The 16155-nt window shown below is 39.8% G+C and overlaps 1 protein-coding gene across 2 annotated transcripts in view; it reads right to left on the bottom strand.

The window, feature by feature from the left end:
* AR (androgen receptor) overlaps nt 1–16155 on the bottom strand; it is a 276767-nt gene that overhangs the window by 15946 nt on the left and 244666 nt on the right. For both annotated transcript variants that reach the window (XM_014543636.1, XM_014543628.1), the window contains exon 5: nt 1842–2129. In XM_014543636.1, the coding sequence (XP_014399122.1) occupies nt 1842–2129 (288 nt within the window). The remainder of the gene's footprint in view (nt 1–1841; nt 2130–16155) is intronic.

A 16155-nucleotide genomic window follows, 5' to 3' on the forward strand; every position in this document is an offset into this window, starting at 1 on the left:
TTTTGTATTTTTTCCTCCCTGTGTGAACCCTCTGTTTTGGCACAGTGTATACACAGCCGGAGACCTTGGGCCTTCTTCCCAGTGATCTTATTGGCTAGTAAACCTCAGCTTCCAGCTTCCCAAGCTGGGAAGGTGTTGGGGATGGTCTGGTTTCTGAGACTGGGCCTTGTGAGTTGGAAAGACAAAATTGGGGTTTGGCAACTAACATGCAATGTCTTCAAAAGCAGCTAGTGTACATTATGACCCAAGTGGCCTTGAATAAGGCCTTGGCCTCTTACTGTGAAGCCCAGGGCTACAGAACTACACGAACACTACAGATTATGGGTGGAGTGGGATGAGGAAGGAATCTGGAATCAGGAGGGGACTTAGGCTCTCAAGTTCTAGCCCTGCTACATTCTGAAGTGAAGTATATCATTTCTCAGAGCTTCTGTATATTTTATCTATAAAATGTCAGGGGGAAACCCCTATTTTATGAGGACCAAATCAGGTAATACATATGAAATTTCTCTGTTCTCTATACATTTTCCTCTCAATAGCAGTTATTAGAAGGCATGCTGATCTTTGACTCCATAAGAATTAAATTGGTTGTTGATGTTTCAAAACAATCTTTGAACCCCAGAATTTTAGGACTAGGAGAATCCTGGCAGAGCTCATTTTTCACTGGTTTCCAAACTGTGTTCCCTGGAGTCCTAAGATTCTGCAAGAGTAACTTGAGGCTTCTCTGGGGGTAGTGAGGGAGAGGCACTGGTTTTAAATCAACCAGCTCTAGTAGTATCTGTGTATGTTGTTTTGAGAAATACAAAGTTTGGCTGCTAAAGGAAAATTTGTGAATGCTTAGATAGAGGATCTCTAATATTTTCATAAACAGTCCTGTTCAAATAACAGATGACTTAAGGAGGAAGTGATTTCCCCATCACTGGAGGTATCCAAGAAGTTAAGACAAAAAAAATTGTATTTCTTTCACTATCACTGAATTCATTGAATATTTCCTCCCACTATGATTCCTAAGGTTTTTAAAAAGCACTAAAGTTCCTTAAAGGAAAGTTTGAAAAACATTAATTCAGTCCAAAATACTCTTCATACATTATACAGGTAAAGAAACTGAGACCCATAAAGGGAAAGGACCACACAATGATTTACAAGCAGAACTAAGACTAGAACCTAAATGTTCTGACTCCCAACCCCATGTTCTTTCTACCATACTATATTATAAGTGCATGGTATGGTTCCTAAAGTTAATATTGAAGACATAATACCAGTCAGACTCAAAATTATCTTTGGGGTAAACATGTGTATGCATCTTAAGGCACATAAATGTTATGTCTATATAATCTGTGATTATGAGGAAAATTTCACACTGTGTCTGTAGATTAAACATGATTGCTGTGTGCTGATGTGAGGTATATGGGACACTCTATAATGCTGCTCTACTCTTTGGTTTCTGAGTTTCCTTTCTTTTTTTAAATCCTCAGTGTAGGATATATTTTTCATTGATTTTTAGAAAAAGAGAAATATCTATGTGATGGAGAAACATTAATTGGTTGCCTCTCGTATAAGCCCTGAATGGAGATCAAACCCATAACCTAGGTATGTGCCTGGAATAGTAGCCAAACCCGCAACCTTTTGGTGGGATGATGCTTCAACCAACTGGACCACCTGACCAGGGCGTTTCCTTATTTTTAAAGTGGGGATTATACCATTTTCTACCCCCGCAAGGTAATGGTGAGAAGTGCATGAGTTAATGGGCAGGAATGGACAGGACATGGTACTTGCCTTGCCCATAGGAGCATACACTAAATATTATCACTTTAATCCCATGCCTCCACTTTCCTTTTCCTTACCAGGCAAGGCCTTGGCCCACTTGACCACATGTACAAGCTGTCTTTCACCCAGTTCATTGAGGCTAGAGAGCAAGGCTGCAAAGGAGTCAGGCTGATTGTTGTCATGTCCAGCACACACCACGCCTGGTTCAATGGCTTCCAGGACATTCAGAAAGATAGGCTGACACTCATAGCCTTCAATGTGTGACACCGCCAGCTTCTGGGTTGGCTCCTCAGTTGGGCTGGTGGCGCTGGAAGCCTCCCCTTCCTCCTGCAGTTTCAGATTACCAAGTTTCTTCAGCTTCCGAGCTATTGGGAGGAAAGGGAAACTTGGATTTATTATAAGTGATCAAAAACACACAGCACAGCTACTCTGTTAGAAAACCTTCAAGCTAAGAAAATAAAGATGTCCATTCTTCATGGTCAGAGATTCTAAACTCCTTGAAGGCAAATGCTCAGTTTAGCACTGGTTGAATGAATGACTCATCACTCCAAATCTTTGCTAAACTAAAGTTTTATATCTTGTTTTCTCCCCAGTCACCTTGCAGGACAGGCCTAGTATATCCTTAGATTGGACTCTGCATAAATGTAAGCTTCAGTACTCATACCTAGAACCTTTCATTGAATTATTCAGATATATTCACAATTCATTCATTCATTCATTCATTCATTCAATAGAGATTCCATGTTAAACCTTTTCTTTTTTAAAATATATTTTTATTGATTTCAGAGAGGAAGGGAGAGGGAAAAGAAGATAGAAAAATCAATGATGAAAGATAATCATTGATTGGCTGCCTCCTACCACCCCCCTACTAGGGATTGAGCCCACAACCTGGGCTTGTGCCCTTGACTGGAATCAAACCCAGGACCCTTCAGTTCGCAGGCCGACACTCTATCCACTGAGCCAAACCAGCTAGTGCAAGCCCTTTCTTCTGGGTCTTAACCCTGTCTGGTAGAGGATAAATTAATACTCCTATGCAGTTAAAATGTCAATCTGATAAATATTACAACAGAGGTATTAATAAAAAGACAACAATCACTCTGCATAGGTGGGGTCAGGAAAGGCTTTATGGTAGCATTTGATCTGGATCTTGAAGAATGGTGAGGGTTTCACTAAGCAGAGAAGAGTGAAAACGGCATAAACAAATAGTACAAGTGTTTGGGGGAAATAGTAGAGACCAGTGTGGCTGGAGTATATATTGCTTGTGTGGGGAGACTGGCTATTTATAAGGTTGAAATCAAGATTAGACCTGATTTTGAAAGGGCTTGTATATTGTAATTAGAAGTTTGGGCTTTTTCTTACAAGTAATGGGCAAATACAGAATGTTTGAAATAAAAGGAATGATGAATTTGTGTCTATGTCTAGCATGTCTAGCAGATTGTTAGATAAAGAGACTAGAAAGGCAAACGTAAGTATTAATTATGGGGTCTCTAGAGGTACCAAAATATACAGTGACTTGGATACTAGTTTCTCTCTCTCTCTCTCTCTCTCTCTCTCTCTCTCTCTCTCTCTCTCTCTTTCCCCCTACATACACACACACACACACACACACACACACACACACACACACACACATCACAAACACACTTTGATAGTTAAAGGCCTCTGAACATGGAAAGGTTGCCAGGCACTCATGTTATTAGAGATTATCAAGCAGAGACTAGAAACACAATGGTTAAAAATTCAAGCATGTCAACTGAGTACTGGAAGTCCTAGTCACAGTGATCAGAAAAGAAGAAGAAATAAAAGATACCCAAAATGGAAGGAAGAAGTAAAACTGTCATTATTTGCAGATGGCATGATATTATACATAGAAAACCTTAAAGACTCCAAGAAGCAACTAGATCTAATAAATGAATTTAGCAATGTAGCAAGATACAAAATTAATATTTAGAAATCAGTGGTATTTCTATACAACAATAATAAACTATCAAAAAGAGAAACTAAGAAAATAATCTCATTTACTATTGCAACACCAAAAGAAGATGAGGTTAACTAGGAGTAAATTTGACCAAGAAGGTAAAAGACCTGTTCTCATAAAACTATATGACATTGAAAAAAGAAAGAGAGGAAGATACGATAAGTGGGAGCATATACCATGTTCATGGATTAGAATAATTAATATCATTAAAATGTCCATGCTACCCAAAGCAATCTATGGATTCAACACAATTCCTATTAAAACACCAATGGCATATCTCACAAATCTAGAACAAATGTTCCAAAAATTTATATGGAACCAAACAAGATCCTGAATAGCCTCAAGCAATCTTGAGAAAGAAGAACAAAGTTAAAAATATCACAATACCTGATATCAAAATATACTACAATGCCATTGTAATAAAATCAGACTGTTACTGACATAAGAAAAGACATATAGATCAATAGAACCCAACAAAGATCCCAGAAATCAACCAACACCTTTAGGTCAATTAATATTTGACAAAGGAGACAAGAGCTTATAGTGGAATAAAGACAGTCTCTTCAATAAATGGTGTTAGGAAAATTGGACAGGTACATGCAAAAAATGAAAGTAGACCACCAACTCACACCATACAAAAGAATAAAATAAAAGAAGGAACTCTTACCATTTGCAACGGCATGGATGGAACTGGAGAGCATTATGCTAAGTGAAATAAGCCAGTCAATGAAGGAAAGATACCACATGATCTCACTCATTCATGGATAATAAAGACCATTATAAACTTATAAACAATAATAGATACAGAGGCAGAGCTGCCTCAAACAGATTGTCAAACTGCAGTGGGAAGGCCAGGGAGGGTTGGGGGGCAGGAGGGAGGGGGGTAAGAGATCAACCGAAGGACTTGTATGCATGCATATAAGCATAACAAATGGACATAAGACACTGGGGGTAGGGGAGGCCAGGGGATTGTCAAGGGCGGGAAAAAAAAGGAGACATATGTAATACTTTTTGTAATAGTTTAAGCAATAAAACAATTTAAAAAAAGAATAAAATAAAAATGAATAAAAGACTTAAATGTAAGTCACAAAATCATAAAAATCCTAAGAAAACAGACAGTAAAACCTCACACACCTCTCATAGCAATACTTTTGCTGATATATCTTCAAAAGCAAGGGAAACAAAGAAAAAAATAAACAAATCGGACTACATAAAATTAAAAAGCTTCTGTACAGCAAAAGAAACCATCATCAAAGTGAAAATGGAACCCACTGTATGGGAGAATATTTGCCAGTGCTACCTCTGATAAAGGGCCATTTCCAAAATATATAAAGAACTTGTACAACTCAACAACAAGAAGACAAACAATCCAATTTGAAAATGGGCAAAGGACCTTAATAGACATCTCTCCAAAGAGGACATACAAATAGCCAATAGCCATATGATAAAATGCTCAATGTCACTAATCATCAGAGCAATGTAAATTAAAACCACAATGAAGTATCACCTCACAGCTGTCAACAAACAACAGTGTTGGTGAAGATGTGGAGTAAAGGAAATCCTAGTGCACTATTGGTTGGAATGCAGACTGGTGCAGCTACTGTCAGAAGCAGTATGTTATTTCCTCAAAAAGTTAAAAATGGAACTGCCTTTTGATTCAGCAATCCCACTTCTAAGAATCACAATGCACCTCTGTGTTCATAGTATCATTATTACAACTAGAGGCCTGGTGCACAAAATTCGTGAGTGGGTACAGTCCCTAGGCCTAGCCTGTGATCACAGCCATCTTCCCTGGCTGCTGGCAGCCATCCCCGCCCCCGATCGCCACCCACCCGGGTTCCCAGTTTGCCATCGGGTGATCGGAGCCTGACAGCCAGTGGGGAGGGACCGAGAGGTCAGCCGGTCCTGCCCACTCATGGCCCCACGCCCATGTCGTCCTCTGTGTGTGGGGTGACTGGGAGGGCGGGGGCCTTGGCCTGGTTCTGCCTGCATACCCCACCACCCACCCCCGGGTCCCCGTTTGCCATCAGGAGATGGGAACCTGTTGGCCGGGCAAAGGGACTAAGAGGTGGTCAGTGCACCTCATAGTGACTGGTCAAGCCGTCGTTCTGGTCATTCTACTGTTATGGTCGCTGGGCTTTTATTATATAGGATATCCAAGATCTGGATATAGCCCAAGTATCCATCAGTAGGTCAGTGGATAAAAAAGCTATTATACAATGGAATACTACATGGTTGTAAAAAAGAAGAAATCTTACCTTTTGAGACAGCATGGATGGACCCGGAAATTATTATGCTAAGTGAAATAAGCCAGTTAGAGAAAGACAAATACCATATGATCTCACTTATATGTGACATCTAATGAACAAACTAAACTGGCAAACAAAATAGAAACAGAGGCATGGATACATGGAACAGACTGATAGCTGTCAGAGGGGAGGGGAGGGATTGGATGAAAGGAGGTGAAGGTATTTGCCAAAGAACATATATGCATAGCCCATAGGCACAGACAACAGTATAGTGATGGCCACAGGGGAGGGGCTGGGGGCTTGGTGGAGGTGGGCAAAGGAGGCGGGGGATGGGGACATCTGTAATATTGTTAACAATTAAAATAAAGTTAAAAAAAGAATTCAAGCTTGAAGCATCAGATGGAAATTTTTAAAAATGCCCTTGAATTTTCTTTCTCATCCTCAGACCAAATTGTGTCATCTCAATTTCCACTAAAGAAATAGGAATTTTCTGGTGTTGCAACATTTCCCACTGAACACTATAACTGCAGATATTGTGAGATATTAGACCCATAGTGAATATGCACTGTAATTCACATATTGATTTTCTTCTTTATCAAAGGTGAATTTGAAGGGCTGAAATCCACAATAGTAACAAAGAAAAGAATTTCCTTGCTTCTCATCTATCTGTAAAATAGGAACCATGTTAGGAGGCAGCCAATAGGAAAAATGATAAAAATAACATTATTTAAAACAACAATAACCCAAAACTCAAGCTTAATGAACCATCTTCTCCCCATGCTCACATGCACACAATTTAGAGATCTTTGGGCATCCTAATGTTTATTTCCTTAACATTTATTTTGGCACAAATATAAATAATTGAAGAGGTCATTACTCTGAGCCCTAGTATAGGCAGATACACTGAGGTAGACCATAAACCACTTTATCTCTAATCCATTTAAAGTTATAATAATAAATTTTAAAAGGTATAAAACAAAGAAAGAAGTGGATTGCTCAATTTAAATGGATAAATACAACAAAACCTGCTGCTGATCTGATTCTGGCTGCTGCAGAAAAATTTACTTATCTGAAACAAATTTTCAGGTCTAATTAGAGAAATAAGTCCTGCAATGCAAACTCTAATCATAGTGTAACTCAATGCAAGAATGGATCACATATTTGGATCAACAACTAGAATAGAAGAAAAATTAGTGGAGTTGGTGGTGCAAGAGGATCACAGAGGAACCTCAGGGTAAAATAATAAGGGAGTCTGAAAAATCAACCCAGAGTGGTAAGTATGATCTTGTTCAATAATTTCTGTCCAGCTTGGACACACTCAATAATAAGGCTATATGTTCACTCATTGCCAACTCCCACTTCCCACCCAGAGAATAAGCTGGAAGGTATGGTCCAGGCTAAGTCTATCTTCTCCCAGAGTTAGAGACCTGGCCTCCATATCTTGTCATCTAGTGAACCTGTTGCTGACATGAGTTCTTGTAGGCAGTTCTACAGACTGGCAGTTCCTACTGGATCTGCTCCCCTGGTACAGATTCTAGAGGCAGACCCTCTTTGTCCCCATTATTGGCACTTTATGGCCTTGAGATCAGGAGTTGCCAGACCATTTAGTCCTCTTCAAGCTTGGGAGAAGACAGAGATATAATTAGCTCCATGCCTGAGGTAACAAAGAGAAATAAAGATAACTATTTTTTTCCGGGCCTTCTATGTGCCTCACTTCATGCACACATTACATAAGTTAATTCCACAATAATCTTTGAAGGTTAGGAATATTTCAAAGTCTTTTTTTGCAAGTAAGTAAACTGAGGTTAATACAGGTAGTAAAATTTTTAATCTAATAATCTGAACCTGGTCTGCTGACTACAAATCCCATGTTCTTTCCACTATCGTGCTGCCAGCCCAAAAGTATCTGAAATCCTGAACCTTATCTCTAGCTTTAATAAAAGAGCTGAATAATAGGGCCGGGGTTGTATTTTTTCTGGCTTCTACCCCTACCTTTTACTCCAAAATTCAGTAACTAGCATTAAATCTGAAAGGACAGAGGCAGGAAGCTATGAGAATACTCTAGTCATGTGTCCAAAGTCGAAACAGGTTTGGAGTACTATAAGAGGCCTAATTATTCACAGCATAACAAAACAGGAAGGGTCCTTAGAAATCATCTCATTTAGGGGGTCACAGATTCAATATACCTACAGGGGCTATACAGGTAATACAGTGGTGTGTGTGTGTGTGTGTGTGTGTGTGTGTGTGTGTGTGTGTGTAGAAGAATGGTGGAAACTGGTGAACTGAAGTGAATGCCTTACTGCCTTTCTGCCCTTGCCATGTACTTGTATATGCACACACACACACACACACACACACACACACACACCTGGAAGACATTCATATAATATTTAAATATTTCCTAGAACTAATCTATATTACAAAGTTGAATTTAGTCCTTAGTCACAATTTTGGGACTTCTGACATTAATCCAACCTTTCAAGTCAAAGATGGGGAGGCTGAAGCCAGAAAGAGTGAGGTTGCTGTACCACATCAGCTCTCTTTTCGGCTAACTAATTTCTACTCTATCTCAGTACCTGCCTCTCTGAGCTCCTTCTATATTTGCACTATATAATACAGTAGCCACTAGCCACATCTAGCTATTTAAATTTAAGTTAATTAAAATGAGAGAAAATTAAAAATATAATTTCTTAATCTAATTAGCCACATTTCTTTTCAAGTGCTCAAAAACCACATGTGGCTAGTGCCTGCTATATTGGACAGCAGAGATATAGAACATTTCCATCATCACAGAAAGTTCTATGGAATAGTGCTGTGGATCGAAACTGTTCTCTGGGGAAGCTGTCCCATTTATCATGCCCTATTCATGCTATTGATAAAGAAGAAAGACAGCCAAAGAATTTTACACAGATATATCTATGGGTTTTTCTAAAAGGTGAAGGGGCACACAGAGAAACTGGTGGTGGTACAGTTAGTGAGGCATGCTCTGTAGCCGTTTACGTACCAACAGTGATTCAAATATCAGTGGGTTGATGACTTGTGGACCTAAACAAATTCATTATAAGCAAGACCAATATGTGCAGAGACTGTTGGGAGAATCCATCAAAATGAAATAATTCCCTTCTCTGCGTAGTGCTAATGAGAACTTGGTTGGTATTTTTACATCCTGCTCCTCTAGACCTATGTAGCATCTGCTTGAGGAAGAGAAGTCATATTCCTACTTGCGTGCAGGACCTGGGTAATGTGTTGTCACTGGCCACAGTGGCTCAAACTGCACCAGGTGTTCTGGCCTCTCTGCCTGAAGAGGGTGAGTGTACTGAACATAAATGAAATCAGATTCCATTCATTCTGCTGGGGGATCCTCTGTTCTTTCTCTGCAGTAAAGGCCAGCATGTTGCTAGACAACTTAGAATGCTGGACAATGAAGCTTGCTAGTCTCAGCTGTGACTCAATGCCCAAGGCCTTGTTTTCTTCCATGAAGGCCACCCCCACACCACTCTTGTCTCCTGCACCTGAGCCCCAGAGTCATATCTAATTCTTTCATGTGAAGTACAGGCCTGCTGGCCCCTGTTTTATGGCAGAGAACCACAGTTTACTTAAATTGAGTGGTGAAGTGAGAAGAAAGAAGACAGTAAAGGTGGATAGTTCTAATTTGTGTGAGTTGCTTTGCATACCTTCCCTGTCTTTCAATCTCAGATCAGAGCAGAGATGAGAAAGGGCCAATGGAAGGTACTTCTCTGTCCCTACTGGCTCTTTAGGGCATTGGAGCACCTGACATGGTGCCTGGATCCTATGGAGAACTCACTTTTCAGCCTGGTGGCATTAGATTCCTTTGAAAAATCTTTCTCTACAGCACCAGATAAAGATTTTTCAAATCAGAAATCATTAAGTATGCCTAAGTAAAGGTAGATGTGGTTAATCTGTAGCTTTTATAGCCACTGTGGTCTTTAGGCACTATTGCAGCCTCGTTCCTTGCCACCTCAAATAGAGGCTTCCTCATCCATGGGAAGGGGAGAGGCATGATGAGGTGAAGTTTCCAAAGCCTTACAAACTTTGAATCCTTCTCCCTAAGTCAAGGATGTACTCTTCCTCATTTAGAGCACACTTTCTGTGGTAGGTAGATTTCTAAGATGGCCCCCAATATTCCCAACCCCTGTTGAATAGACACATTCTTTCAGTTATTTAGATAATGCTAATCTAAGTGCTGTCATGAAAGAATGGGCAGATGTGATTAAGGCTGCAATTCAGTCGAATTTAAGGGTGGTTATCCTTGATGAGCCTGACCTAATAAGATGAACCTTTAAAAGACATCAGGCTCTTTCTGGAAAGACCTTCATGGGGTTAGGGGTATTTAACATAAGGAAGATTCTCTGTTGTTGGCTTTGAAGGTGGGGGTCCACATGGCAAGGAATGAGGACAGCCTTGAGTAGCTGAGAGCAACCTCTTGCTGACAGCCAGAAAGAACACAGGAGCTTTAATCCTACAACTGCAAGAAACTGAATCTTGCTGTAATCACATGAGCTTGGAAGAGGACACTGATCTCCAGATTAGAATGCAGTCTAGCCAATACCTTGATTTCATTCTTGTGAGATACTGAGCTGAGAATCTAGTCATGCTATGTCAGACTTCTGACTTAACAGAACTGTGAGCTGATAAATGAGTACTATTTGAAGCTGCTAAATTTGTGGTCAATTGTTATGCAGCAATAGAAAACTAATAACTTTAATTATAGAAGTGTGGTGTAGGGCAAGATAATAGGCTCTGGAGTCAGATGATCTTGTGTTAAAATCCCAGCTCTGTCAACTAACTAGTTTAATAACTTTGACCCCTTTGCTTAGCTTCTCTGAGATCTAGTTTCCTCATTTGTAAAATGGGAATGCCCTGTACTTTGGAGAACGAAATAAGAGAGAATACCTGGCAGATAGTGAGCCCTCAAAATGGTATCTTCACTCTCTATCCATTTCTAAAGAGTAGAGAGTGAATGGCTTGCAGGTGACCTAACTCAGGCATGGGGGAAGATGGACAGCATAATTAACAGAGAACCAGATAGAACAGAGAAGGGAAGGGAAAAGTAAGAGGTTATGAAATGAAAAACAGTAACATATTTTCTTCTGGATGTAGCTGCCTATAAAACTGAATTCAGATATTAAGTGTAATTCTAAATACTAAGTAAACATAAGGTATGTGTGGTGCAGGGCTGCAAATATGTTGTGAAAACAGACTAGACTGCGATTATGTGAGTATGTGTGTAAATGCTTATATACTATAAAGCTTAAATCTAGAGGTCATGAACTCAAATACCTTCATTAGTTGGGCAGATAAATGTAAATGAGTAAAACAGCCTAGTTAACATAGAGTGAGCTTGGGACAGTGAAAGTGACTGAAGCCCTGCCTAGGAGCAGTCTATGTCAACTTTCTAAACAAAGACTGTGCTGGACAAACAGAATTCTGTAAGAGAATTTTTGTCTGGGGAATGCCAGTATACAGTTCTGGTTTAAATCATGCCAGCCATCTTTCTACCTACTACGATTAGACTCAGGGAATATCACTGTATGACTTTAGGCTTGGAAGGTCAGAGAAACACTGGATTAGGATCTGGAGGAGCTCACTGCATGACCTCAGGATCGTCTCTTTCCCTCTTTTGCTCTTAGTTTCCTCATATATGTATAAAGGGTAGTAGTTAAAAGCAAAGAGTCTGGAGTCAAATTGTCTTAGTTGTAAGCTTAGCTCTATTGCATACTAGCTGTGAGATTTTGAGCAAGACTTAGCCTCTCTGTACCTCAATTTCCTCATTTGAAAAGTGGGGATAATATTAGTATATAATTAATAAGGTATTTAACATAAGGAAGATTTAGACAACATGGTGGTGTCTAAAAGTAGAGGGAAGATTCTACACTGCCAGAAGGACTTTCCAAGACTGAAACAGTGAAAAATGCACTGAGCTTAAGGGGGCAAAATGCAATGATGACATCAAAGTTCTAAAATGTTATTCACAATAAAGAAAAGGTGGTGGTATTCAGAGTCTTATTGTATCTTTGGCCTTGAATATATTCCCTTAATTTCTCATAAACCTCCATTTTCTCCTCTGTATAATGGTGGCAATCTGGCCTGACTACTGCATAGGACTATTATTAGAAAGAAATTAGATGATTTCAGTTAAAGTGCTCTGAATTCTGCAAAGATGCATGCCAATGGGCAGGTTATGAAATTTTCTAAGAATAAGAATGAATCTCTAGCTAAAAAACATTCTGAAAAACTGCCTACTTTAGCAACCTGTATTACCTTCAATCTCAGGAAACTGGACTGAAGCCAACGGTTGAGAGACAAACTAACAGGGTTCAGACTCTTAAGATAATCATAGGATCTACCTTGCAGAGTTGTTGTAATATTCCTGAAGAGAATGTGTACTAGGTACTTCACATGGAGCAAATTCTGTAGGTCAATAAATGATGTCTCTTACTCTTGCTGTCACTAAACCCCACATTGCTCCATTTCATCCCCTTTATCACCAGCAGGTAAATCTCTTTCTGGAAAAGCTAACCAATGAAACATATCATTTGTACAAGGATTAAAATTAATTAGGGGTGAGAATAAGGATGGTGAGGATCTCCTGACATCAAACTAGTATAGTAGTAGTGCTCCAAGAATTCTACAAGTTTCTTTGAGAGCCCCTGAGAAGAGATAAAATGGGCCTGAACATGTGGGTCCAATAACCCCACCTTGTTTCAAACCAGAGCAGCAGGGCTTTATTCTGCATTTATATTTGAGAATGTCAGATTTTGTTTGAAGAATAGGTTAGTTTGCCAAGAAAATATTTGAAGGCCCCAAATCTTGTTTATCCAAGATCTCCTATTCAAACCAATTCTTAAAAAACAAAACAAAACAAAACAAACAAACAAACACGAGTAGACTGAAGGCCAATTCTACATATTGCCCAAGTTAACACAGCTATATAGCAGCAGAGCAGGAACTAGAATCAGCTATCATGACTTCTCAGGCTATATTATTTCCATTTAATCAGGTTGAGTAACGTGCTAGTGGGAAAAGGGTCAGCTGGAGATGAGTGGTGAAGAACTAGGACAGCGACAAGAGACAAGGAACAGAGCCAGTTCCTGGCATGCATGGAATGAGACATTAGTTGGGGGTACATCCAAGTGTACATATGCACTAATAAGTGTAGGTCAAATTCCCTCAGGCAAGAAGGTTCCTTGGTCTTCCCCTCACACTCCCATTTTCCTCCCAGTTTCAATTCTGAGTCAAAGGAATAGCCAGGAAAAAGAATATCAAATTTTATCTTTAAAGGTTTATGTTGGACTATTTAGTCTAATGGTTTTTAGCTCATGAAGGAGTAAATGTAATTAATAACAGAATGATATGCAATGCTGCATATCCTTGCCAAAGCACAGAATCTGGCAGAAATTATTTCCAAGTCTCTCTAGACTACAGAGCCAGAAGAAAGGGGCTTACTGTCCAGATGCCATCCTGGGTGAGAGGCATAAGGTCATTACCAGAAAGCTTGGTAATGCTTTCACATACCAAGCTTTTCCACTGGAAAAATTAACTACATGAATTTAGAGCATACATGCTTTTACAATTGTATTTAAACTGACATTAAAAACAAATGTGAAACAGTCTAAGCTGAACAGGTCAGGATGACCTGAAAATCAAATGAGAGAGAGAAAAAAAAAAAGAGAAAGAAAAAAGAAAAAGAAAAAAAAAGGCCCAATGTTAACAGCATTAATTCTGTCAGTCTGTTGTAAATAAGAAAATACCATTGCTGCATTAATGGTTTTATTAAAGGAAAATCCACTAGCAGAAATATGCAACATTTAAACAAATAGAAAGCAGTTAACAAATAAAACACATTAGCCTTTCAATCCACCTTAAGGAAACTGTTGTTGGTCTGGAGATTAAAACTGTGCCCCAAAGAGAGGGAACTCTCCTCCCTCCTAAAGTTCTTTCTTGGTTTCTCTCTAAAATGTTGCTGAATCAGAGTAAAGGAGAGAGAGAGGGAGGGAGGGAGGGAGGGAGAGAGAGAGAGAGATTGTAGTTTGTAGTAGACTGGAGAAGGAAGAGGGTAGAAAACACAAAAACACAAGCCCCAGGCAAGTCAAGGAGAGTGCTTCTGTCCAGATGCCATCTTGGGTGAGGGGCATAAGGCCATTACCAAAAAGCTTGGAAATGCTTTCACATACCAAGGTTTTCCACTGGAAAAAATAACTACATGAATTTATAATATACATGCATATTTGGTTACTCCTGGGTTTAAAGACTCCACATACATCAGAAGGAAAGTAGTTTTAATATGGAGGTTCTTGGACAAAGGCAGCATAGCAAAATATTTCAAATTCTAAGTGCCTCCTCTCTTATATCAATGCAAAATTTGAGGCTGGCTTGGCAGAAGAACAAAGCCTCACAACTGGTGGAGAGACAGGCATATGATATCAGTGAGAAGTGGAGGAGTGTGAGTGCACTATAGCTAGAAGTAAAAAGTAAAGCCTGATCCACTTTCTCCTGTCATCCTAACTTCAATAGGAAACGAGAAAAGTAGGCACTAGTTCTTAGATTTTGCCTCCTCTTTATGAAAGGTTCAAGTGTGTTTGTGTTGTTGAAAACAGAGTCACCTTGACTTTAAGAATGTGGAGAAAAAAACAAAACTTGTCTGACTCTAGTCTCCTGATCTGTTTGAAGAAGGGCTGGCTGGCTTCTTGGGAAAGCTCCTTCAGGAGGGGAATAAATGAGGTTCTTGTTTACTCAATTTTTGTGGACCAGCTAATACTACCTTCAGCTCAGTGATGGGGCCTGAGTTTCAGATCTGGGTCTTTGGCAGAGGCCCAGCAGCATGGAGGTAAGGAGAAATTCATGAATTGCCTACTAACCAAGTGGAAATGGCCATAGGAGCCTCAGATAGATACAGTGGCTTTTATCCAAGGTAGCACCTTCAGTTCCATCAACAAATGTTCTTCCCAGCAACATACTGTGGAAAGCAAGCAACTGAGCCACAGCTGCAGTTGTGAGCCAGTGCCTGGCTGCTATCACATATGATCAAGAACAATAAAATAAAATAAAAACTCTGCTTGCCCTGGTTGGTAGATCAGTTGGTGAGAGTGTCGTCCCGATATGCCAAGGTTGTGGGTTTGATCCCTATACAGGATACATACAAGAATCAACCAATAAATGCATAAATGAGTGGAACACCAAAGCTCTCTCTCTCTCTCTCTCTCTCTCTCTCTCTCTCTCTTCCTTCCTCCCTCCCTTCCTCCCTCCCTCTCCCTTCCTCCCTCCCTGTCTTCCTCCCTTCCTCTCTCTCCCTAAAATCAATCAATAAAAAGCATTCTTCTAACACCATGATACTATACAGAAAACATCAATCATGATATAACTACATAAGTAGTAACTTACTACTTCTAGAGCTAGTCCTTACAATATCCCTGTGAGGTATGGAAACACTATCAGTCCCATGGGGAAGAATCATCAACTAAGAGAGTAGCCCCAAGCCCAAGCATCAGAGTCTGTGTTCAGAGGCAGGGGCTTAAGCCCTTAAGGTTCAGATTCCAGGTGTCTCTGGGCTATTCACTAGCACTCTAGAACCCTCATTCTGAATGAGGCAGGTCAGCCTTTCTTCAGTGTCTGGTCATTTTGAGATACTTGTAGTTGTCAACTTGGAATTTTTCTAATCTGAAAAAGAAACACTGTTGAATATAGCAGCTTAAAGATGGGCTTGCACCTAGCATGCCTGATAATCAGATGTCTAAGTCAGGTCCCCTGAATGGAGGAAGCATGCAAAATTGGGAAAGGCAGGCAACTACCATTTTGGATTGGGGATTCCTGTTCTCTTTTCTTACCGACCTTATGACAGAGGTGCAATGTAGTATGGAAAATTCTTTACTTGGAGTTGTTTTTTTTGTCCCTTTTTTTCTGCTTTATTGATAAATATACTAAATTATATATACAGTGGGGCCTTGACTTACGAGTTTAATTCGTTCCGTGACGGAGCTCATAACTCAAATTACTCGTATGTCAAATCAAAAAGTGAATGAATGAGACACGTGATGCTGGGCTGATGTTGTGGCGTTCACTGTGACGTTCGCTACGCCAACTAGCGGTGGGGTATCTGAAGCTGGCTCGTAACCCGAATTTTAGCTCGCAACTCAAAGCAAAAAA

The sequence above is a fragment of the Myotis brandtii genome, unplaced genomic scaffold, assembly GCF_000412655.1.
Source record: "Myotis brandtii unplaced genomic scaffold, ASM41265v1 scaffold1098, whole genome shotgun sequence".
Taxonomy (NCBI): Eukaryota; Metazoa; Chordata; class Mammalia; order Chiroptera; family Vespertilionidae; genus Myotis; species Myotis brandtii.